Here is a 9,737-nt window from a genome sequence, read left to right as displayed (position 1 = left end):
TCCCCCCACCATTCCAACCTATGCACCTTTGTGCACCCCCATGGCCTTTTATAACCCCTATGCCAACTTAGTGCCAACTCATGACAACCAAACACTCCACCCACCATCCTTTGCTTTTATACCAAAAATGTCAACTCACCCAATATCCATAGGCAGACATCAGGACCGATGCTGAGATTAAGTTCTTAAATTAAGTTCTTTGGTATGTAATGCTGAATTCACTATTTCAAAATAAAGCTCACTTGATTAAAAACCCATTTCATTACATTTAACTTCCTTTAATCCCTTAAAAAAAAAACAAGAATTGAGCAGTCCCACTTCAAAGACTTTAACAATCACTTGGAGCTGTAAATCAAATTGAACCAACAGGCACCCCACTGGTGATAATGAAAGGCTGTGAAATCAGTAATGCAGCACTAATCCTGTAATGATAACTCTCAGGCTTTTGCCAGCCAAGTGAAATAGCAAGCAATGATTTGTTTTAAAACACTGAGTTTTTTCCCCCAAATATTTATAAGGGCAAGAGCTTTAATGCCTTGACAATTCCATTGAGTTTATGCTGGTTTTACACATATTCATGTTTCATTTTAACTCTCCCAAAGAACACATGACATTCCCCAAATGTGTCCTGAGACCATATCCAAAAGGATACCCCATCTCTCCAAAGAATTCCAGCAGCTTTAAACCCTTCTTCCAAGTCTAAAAGTGTAGAAGTCATATTTTGGAAAATAAAGACATCCCAATAGCAAAAAAAAAAAACAGATCAGCCTGGGGCAGCTGTACTTTAACGTGTAGTTGCCTCCGTTAACCACAGATGCACAAACTACGATCTGCCCCCATTTCCTTCCTTCCTCTCTCCCCACCAAAAGGTAGGTGTCCAGTTCAGGGGCAGGACTTCAGATTCTGGCATCTACTATCATTTTCCTAATGAAGGAGGTTCCCTGTCTCTACAGAAATTCAGACCTGCATTTCTATTCTTAGTTATTCTCTCCCATGCCCATTGATATCGTGGTCTGAACCATATGCCAAGGTGTCATCATATCTAGCAGTCTGCGTGAAGTACTGCATACCCCAAAGACTGCTGCACTTCCTACCTCTTCCATGTGGTCCCGCTTCCAGATGACCACCCATGTCCTATCCTGAACACTGCCTGTGGGGTAAGCAGCTCCTATCATCCAGGAAACTCTCATCCTCCCTGATGCTCTACAGTAGCTTCAGCTGCTCAAGTTCTGAAATCATGACCTGGAGATAATTCCCACCTGTGGACCCCAAAGATATGAAGTGTTTAAGTTCCCACATGGCACAAAAATGGCAAACAGGTCTCAGATTAACATAAGAAATAGGAACAGGAGTAGACCATTCGGCCCTTCGAGCCTGCTCCACCATTCAATAAAGATCATGGCTGGTCGTTCCAATTTCCACATTCCCATCTACCCCCGATAACCTTTGATTCCCTTGCATAACCAGATCTATCTACCTCTGCCTTAAAAATATTCAATGACCCCACCTCCACTGCCATCTGGCAGAGAGTTCCAAAGTCTCAACCCTCAAAAGATTTCTACTCATCTCTATCCTAAAAGGGCAACCTTCAATTTTAAAACAGTGCCCCTTAGTCCTGGACCCACCCATAAAAGAAAACATCCTTTTGATGTCCACCTTGTCAAGGCCTTTCAGGATCTTGTATACTTCAATCAAATCACCCCACACTCTTCTAAACTCCAGTGGAAACAAGCCCAGTCTGCCCAACCTTTCCTCATAAGACAACCCACTCATTCCAGGTATCAATCCAGTAAACCTCCTTTGAACTGCCTCCAATGCATACATCCTTCCCTAATTAAGGAGGCCAAAACTACACATAGTTTTCGAAGTGCAGTCTCCTCAATGCCCTGTAGAACTGAAGCATAACATCTTTACTTGTGTTCAATCCCTCTCGTAATAAAGGGTTCCATGATCCTTCTTAATTACTTTCTGTACCTAGATACTAACTGTGACTCATGTACTAGAACACCTAGACCCCTTTGCACCTCTGAATTATCCAACTGTTCTCCATTTAAGTAATACCCTTTTTTGTTCTTCCTGCCAAAGTGAAGAGCTTCACATTTTCCCCACATTAAACTCCATTTGCCAGATCTTTGCCCACTCACTCAACCATCTATATCCATCTGCAGCCTCATGTCCTCTTCACAACATACTTTCCTACCTATCTTTGTCTCATCTGCAAATTTAGCTACCATGTCTTCACTCCCCATATCCAAGTTATTGATGCAAATCAAAAAGGAGGCCCCAGCACAGACCCCTGTGGGTCTCCACTCATCACAGCCTGCCAATCTGAAAAAGACCAATTTATGCATACTCTGCTTTCTGCCAGCCAATCTTCTATCCATGCTAATATGTTACCCCGACTCCATGCGCTTTTATTTTCTGTAAAAAACTTTGATGTGGCACTTTCAGGTGCCTTCTAGAAATCCAAGTACAGTATGTCTATAGGCTTCCCTTTATCCACCACGCATGTTACTTCTTCAAACTCTGATAAATTGGTTAAACATGATTTTCCTTTCACAAAACCATGCTGACTCTTCCTGATTGCCTCAAACACTAAGTGCTCAGCTATAACTTCATGATAGATTCTAAGAATTACCCCACGACAGATGTCAAGATAACTGGCCTATAGTTTCCCACCTCCCTCCCTTCTTGAATAGAGGGTTATTTGCTACTTTCCAGTCTGATGGAACCTTTCCAGAGTCTAGCGAATTTTCGAAAATTAGTACCTAATTGAATACCTCATTAGCCACCTCTTTTAAGACCCTAGGATGTAGTCCATTGAGACCGAGACTTGCCCGCCCGCCGCTCAGTACCATTTCCCCCAAGTGATTTCAATTTCACCAAGCTCCCCTCTCCCTCCTACTTTGATTTGCAGTCCATTCATGATCTTAGAAATCTATCCCTTCTTATAGGATCTAGTTCACAAATTATTCTTGATGCCTCTAGACCTGTTGTGTTAATACTCCAATGCTAATTCACTTAACTGGTTAAACTAATAACCAGGGTATGCTATAAATGTAACAGTACTTTATTGCTGAAAAAAGTATGCATCAAAGGCACTCTGCAGTATAATGGCTACCCTGATCAGATCATTTCACGCTGTATATTACATAAGCTCATGAACAGGCCTCAGGCCATCACTTTCAGCCCTGAAAAGTGCCCAGTCTACCTCCAATTATCCTAGAAGGGCAAGGTATCTCAAAAATTTGAGCAACAGGTGAAGCTAGCTGTTTCACGAGTGGTATTCACCGTTAACTGGATGCTACTGTCAAGCCTAAAAGACATTCTGCCTATCACACAAATAAGTAATGTGGTATAGGAAATTCAGTGCCAGTGTAATGCTGGGTATGTAGGCATACATCCCAAAGACTGGCAGATCATATCAAACAGCATGTCCCAGCCGCTGTTTGCAACAAGCAGGGTGCAAACCTTACCCAACCAGCCCGTGCTTGCAAAGCTCAAAAGTGTCCAACATTAGATGTGATTCCACGAACGTATAACATTTGCTAATAATCCCTCAGTGTGCTAAGAATTATGCTGACAACCAATTTAAGATCATTCGAGCTCAGTGTGGCACATGTGTGTACTGGAAGCTACATATATTAATACACAGGGCCCTGTTCTTTGCAGACAAAGAACATGTACATACATTCCACCTGTTTCATCTAGAAACAATGTGATAGTGCATTGAATACCTCATTAACCAGCAACTCATTCCTCAGGGGAATGCCTTGATCAATCAAGGTCAATCTGCCTAGTTTAAATTTCAAACAATGCTTGGCAGTTAACTGTCAGCCACCATAATTAGTGCATTCTCTATGGCAATTCCCCTTGCTAACCAATCAGCACTCTTTGCATTGGAAGATCAGAATCCCCTCCAACTGGGATATTTGTGGAATAAAATAATCCAAACCCACAGAGGTTTTGACCTCGTGTTTAGAACTATAAAATACAAAAGCCCAGCTGCAGTCAGCAGCACAGGGTCGGGCAGCAGGAGTTAATTCAGACATTTGGTAAAAACAGTGGTTCATCAAAATGGTTTGGACGTTGACTGGTTGCTATCAGTGTTTATGGTACCAGGGAAATGCCATTACCTCAAGCAATTAAGAGACTGATTATCAATACTATGGCACAAGGAATGATAATGCCACTGAGGTCTGCACCACAATATAGTACTGGAATCTAGCATTGCAACTACGATTGGTTCCTCCCAAGAGGAATAGGATCATTCAAACCTTTATCAGCCCTGGATCCAGGTGCTATTACTGTGTTACCTCAAATAGGAGAGTTGTTCATACAATGATAACTGATATTAAAGTTAACAAAAAGCTGGACAGGGTCAAGGGCAAGAAACCCCTCAATGGAGGATAGGATATCCTCATATGCATTGGGCAAGGTAAATATTTCCATATAGTGGGTGCTGGGAATGATGTACTCTGACAGTCCCCAGGAGAGGGTGGCAGAATGGGCAGGTAGTAGCCTACATAGGAAATCAAAAGAAAGGGAATTTGGTTATGGTATATGCAGAAACAAATAGAGATTCTCAGAGTCAAGAGATTAGAAGAAAAAAGGGAATTAGAAATCAGGGCAAGTGACAGAAAGGCTGTAGTGAGTTGGCTGATGAAAGGCAGGAGAAGAAAGCACAGGAGGAAACTTCCAGGAATGTGATAGAATATCTGCAACATCAGGTCAGAGTAAAAGGAGCGTCAGGCTCAACAGGAGGAAAGTGTCAAGAATTGGAGGGCTGACAAAGCAGAGGGACTATTGAAGGATATTAAGGTGGCACAGACTTTGCAAGGAAAAAATTTAGAAGCTGACCCTAACATTATCCAAGGCCAGGGGCATGGCTGTTTTTCCCTTATATTGGTATTCTTGTGAAGTGTCCTGGTGAGTGCAAGACAAAAAGCTTTGACATCTCTCTGTTTCAGCAATACTAAGTTCTGTACTACCAACTGACTACTTTATAGTTTCCCAGTCTTAGCTTAAACCACTGCCTAGTTGAGTGTAAAAAATCTACCCAATCACCTGCTGCCGTTATGTCACTCCTTGAAAAAAAAACATCTTAGGTCTGCACTGTTCCCCTGCTCTTGTTCTCTGCCAATGCTGCCTTTATCAGGACCTTGAAGTTCAATTTCCCAGCCAACAAGATCGGGGGAGATTCCCAGCAACCAGGGAGTGATAACAAAACCAAGCCAGAGCAAAAAAGAGATAGATCACAGGAATGCTAAGGGTTACAGTTTTGAAGCAGAGGGTAGGACACTCAGGGCAAAAGATTTACTAAGGATCCAAGAGAGACTACTCCTACTGTCCCACAAAGAATACTCTGCACGACTTGACTGCTACAGTCACTACCACCTTTTAGCCGTCAGGTTTCCCAAGGCCTAAGAAACCAATCCATTCAGCATTAGCTTTACCATACTGAATGAGGCAAGACACTCCATCCCTTACAATGGAGGGAGCAGTTTCACAACACTCCTCAAACTACAGCCAAAATACATTTCCATCCAAGCTCAAAATTTACAAATTTAACTTTTTAAGCATTATGTTCAGACACAGATCATAGCAGTTGTAAATATGGCACTAGTAAAATGTATAGCATCAGTATAACTGCATTCTTTATTACAGCTTTAGTTCAGATAAAGACACTTCAGGCAATTGGAAAATCAGCACAAATTTCTGTATGGGCAGAGGAGCCCATACCGAAAGCCAAGAAATTTCATTAACAGGGTACATAGACTTGTTTTTCTATAGAATAAACAGACACACAAAAAAAAAACGAATAATACTGATACTAAGTTCCTACTTCACGCCCAATTGCCGTTACTCGGCTAATATAAAACAATGAGTTGAACAGAATGGGACATTAGGACTTTAGGCTTTTCTTTATTTAGACATTGTCAGTTCTTTTTAAAATGTCGCCCTTTACTGAAAAAAAACTACAATATATTTATATTTTAAAGAAAACATATGTATTAACTTAATGCTATAACTGTGCTTTAAGGAAATTAATACTTTCCAATAATTGTTTTGCACTAGGTCTATCATTTGGTTTAACTTCCCAGCAGTGGTTGATGATTGATCGAATTTTCCGGCCCATCGGGGATTCATTGAAAATAGCTGAAAAAGACGGACGTCGGTTGTAAGCCACTACTGCATACATTACACATTGGCGATCGCCAGAATAAGGCTGATCTCTGCTCATCATCTGCCACAGTGTGATCGCAAAAGAGTAAATATCCGCCTTTAAAGTAGCACTACAACCCCTCAGCAGTTCGGGCGCCCGGTGAGTGTAGGTCCCAGCAAGGTGCCGCAATTGGACATTGGGAGTAAAGTCATTGCCAGTCGTCAGTTTGAGAGAACATCCAAAATCTCCAATTTTACACCGTCCCGCCTCTGTAATCAAGACGTTAGCTGGTTTTAGATCCAGGTGAACAATGTGATGCGAGTGGAGGAAAGTCAATCCACTCATGATGTCATTAGAAAATGTTAAACACCCTCTCATATCTAGCGGGTCTGTACAGTTATAAATCCTGTGGTCCAGGCTTGTTCCTCCGGCATATTCCATGATGATCGTGCCCACACTATCCTCAACCTCTGGATCTGTGGGGACAGATGTAGTGGCTGCTACAACTTTCACAATGTTCTCATGGATCAGGTGAGCGACATTCAGCTCTGCCCAGAAACTCTGCCTAGCAGCCAGTTTGTTCTTAGTACATTTTCTCACTTTCTTTATTGCTACAGTTTGACCATAATAAGTGCCTCTATAAACCCACCCGAAACCTCCTGAACCCAAAAGATCAAGTAACTTTAGTTCATCCCAGATTACCGTGTACCAAGAACATCGCACTAACGCCTTATATGGCTTTGTGAAAGAGAACTGTTGACCCTTTCCTGGGAGTTGGTTGGGGCTGCTGCAAGGCCTTAGAGTTACAGCAGGCGAAAATCCTCTCGGTAAAATCCGGTGAATTGGGATAGGCGACGGCATTATTTCCCCGTAGTATACACTGAAAGGTGCAGCATCTTTTATTGCTGACCATTAATTGATGTGTCAACGAGTTACATCTGCAGATTGTTAGCAAAGTCAGGCGCTCGTTGAACACATCCAGGGAATTGGCTAAGTCCAAAAACGAACAGGTAGGACTCAGTAGTAGAGACCAGTTGCAATTAAACGTTTTATTTCGAACCAGTACATCTCGGGTCATTCTTCGTTCAGAGCAAACTGCTGGTTAATTAGCAACACATTTAAATAAGTGATATTCAAAAAACATCGAATGACCATAAAGGTCTGAAAATATAATGCGTTTTTAGTTAATTAAATAATTGAAATGGTTAAATACCCATCCCCGTTTACAGTAACTCCATGAAAGTGTGGATAATTCAAACTATACTTCAGATTTGGATCCCTATAGTATTTTCTCCCTATGCTGTTTGATTTTTGGTGGGTGATCTGCGACCCAGATTCCCATCCATTTTAGTACCCACCTTTTTTAACTTTCTCTCCAACAGACAATAGAAGTTCCTATCATTAAATGGGTGTGTATTTAAATAAACTGAAATAAAGCTAATAATTCTTTCAGCGTCGCCTCTTTTCCTCTCAGCGGCAAACGTGCTTATATTGTTGGATAAGGCAGAAATCAATATTAAGAGCGAACCAACTATTTTAAACTTTGTGGTCCACTAGTTTAATTTTTTTTAAATTTCCGACGGCTCATTTAATATTTGCCTTTCTGCCGTTTGCTGAGGGATTCCTTTAATCTCCAAACAGTACACGATATGGGTTTCAAATTGGGGATTTCTTTCTCCCATCCCCCGGTTTCTTGGAATAATAAGAAAGGGAACAGAGAGGTAGGGAGAGGTCTCAAACTTTTTTTTAACCTGGAGAGCCTTTTTTTAAAAAGAAATGGCTAAAATAAAACGCTTTATTTTATCGTAAAATAAGAGAACCACAAAACGAAAGTTCGGCATCCATAAACCAAACAGTTGGCAAATTGCCAAGTAGCTCTTCTAGAATGCATAATTTGCATATATAATGTGTATGCATTGAATGTATCAATAGAAAAAAAAAGAGAAATTAAAATAGACCTAACTCTGAATTTTCTTTTTTGACTTGCTTTTTTTAACTCCAACTTTGCTACTAACATCACCTTTAAAACGGACTTCAGATGCGTGGAATTAAGACTTTTTTTCGGTTCCTGATTCTGGTACAAAAAGAGCTTCGAATACCGCGTTCGGAATCATTTACCATCTCCGCTATATTAAAAGTAATAATGGTTCTTAACCGTGAAACCTGTACCTCCAACCAAAGGCATTATCTATAACCATGGTGCAGGTATACCACTTGAGCAGGTTGATTTAGAGCATGATGAGTTATGTTTTTTTTTCAAGAAATATTCAGGGCTGGAAGGCTGAATTGCAGTGTAGCTTATATTGAAAATTTCATGTATAGACTAAATAATCGGGTTAAAAACATGCCAGAATGGGAAATGGTGGAAAGGATATTAAAAGAAGGGTAATGTTGAATTCAAATTATCCTGAGCTGGAGGTTGCAGACTCCTGAGCCAAAATGTTGAGGTTGTATTGGAGAAAGATGTCATCCAGCTGGTATCTTCACAGGTAAAAGTATTTCGACCTATATTTGTCAGAGGAGCAGCAGTAACAGCTTGAAGATGTGGAATACAACCTTTTCTTGGTTGCAAGTAACAGTTAGGCCATACTGATACAGCTATTCCCTTGAATATCACATTTAGCCACTTTGCCATGTACATCTTCCCCCTTCCCATCACTAACATAACATCTACAGAATCCTTTTGATGTGCGTCAATTCACACAATTTCAAGTTACATTACCTATTCAAAGTCACTTCAAATCTTGCTAGTAATAACATGTGTGCACAACTTTAGAGAAATTTTAATCAGAGCTCAATGTATATGTACCTAGTGCTAACTGAATGTTCCTCTTAGGTGCATGAGGGGCAGGAGATTGTGGGATGACTAGCTGCCTGGTGTTGATATGAGCCTCTTTGGATTGATGTGGCTCTTGCCTTGTAGCAGCTAAGTCCTAACATCTCTTGTGTTGTTTGCTGCATGGCTGGTCTGGCCTTGCCTTCTTTGTGTTATATATGCATCACCCTTGGCGGGTGGTAGAAGAGCATGTATGTACATCTGATCTGAATGACAGTTCCATCACCTGAACACATTTCTACCATGCCATCATTAGCAGGCACTGGCTCTGCATAGCTACCTATCTGTAGGAAAGCAGCCTTAATAATATTAATGATATCAGTGAAGCATTATTTGATACTGGTCTGTATTCCAGCCTCAAAAACAAGAAGGCTGGATGTGAAATCCTCTCCAATCTGATAATGCAGATCTCTAAGGTAGCAATCTGAACATCTAAAGATGAAGGACAGATTGCCATTAGGACTTCTGTCATGAGGATCTATGCTGTAAATCTGCCTGGAACTGCCACATAGTCCAGGACAGATTGTAATCCTGAGAAGTCACCCATCAGGATACTAGAAAAGTGAATAATGGGATACTTCAATTGACCTGCCATCTGATGGCCACAGTTGAAGATCATCCCCAGTGCTTAGGCACATGTTTGCTGTTCTGCAAGAACTTTCTCTTAAAAGCAAGGCCTATGAAATCTGAATCCCCAAACTCTTCAGCAGAGAATAATCTCTCCAGAGCCTCCGT

At 41.0% G+C, this 9,737-nt stretch overlaps 1 protein-coding gene across 1 annotated transcript; it reads right to left on the bottom strand.

The window, feature by feature from the left end:
* Positions 1 to 5,705: 5,705 nt before the first annotated feature.
* mos (v-mos Moloney murine sarcoma viral oncogene homolog) lies at positions 5,706 to 7,824 on the bottom strand. Its single transcript, XM_078540474.1, has one exon. The coding sequence runs from the start codon at positions 7,025 to 7,027 to the stop codon at positions 6,026 to 6,028; it is 1,002 nt and encodes a 333-aa protein (XP_078396600.1). The 5' UTR covers positions 7,028 to 7,824; the 3' UTR covers positions 5,706 to 6,025.
* Between the last annotated feature and the right edge of the window lie 1,913 nt (positions 7,825 to 9,737).

The sequence above is a fragment of the Cetorhinus maximus genome, chromosome 4, assembly GCF_964194155.1.
Source record: "Cetorhinus maximus chromosome 4, sCetMax3.hap1.1, whole genome shotgun sequence".
Classification (NCBI taxonomy): domain Eukaryota; kingdom Metazoa; phylum Chordata; class Chondrichthyes; order Lamniformes; family Cetorhinidae; genus Cetorhinus; species Cetorhinus maximus.
The sequence above is the reverse complement of the archived record's forward strand: the minus strand, read 5'-3'. Positions and strand labels throughout refer to the sequence as shown.

Excerpts from the sequence above, each read along its gene's own strand:
- mos (XM_078540474.1), bottom strand. The coding sequence starts at position 7,027 with ATGCCGTCGCCTATCCCAATTCACCGGATTTTACCGAGAGGATTTTCG.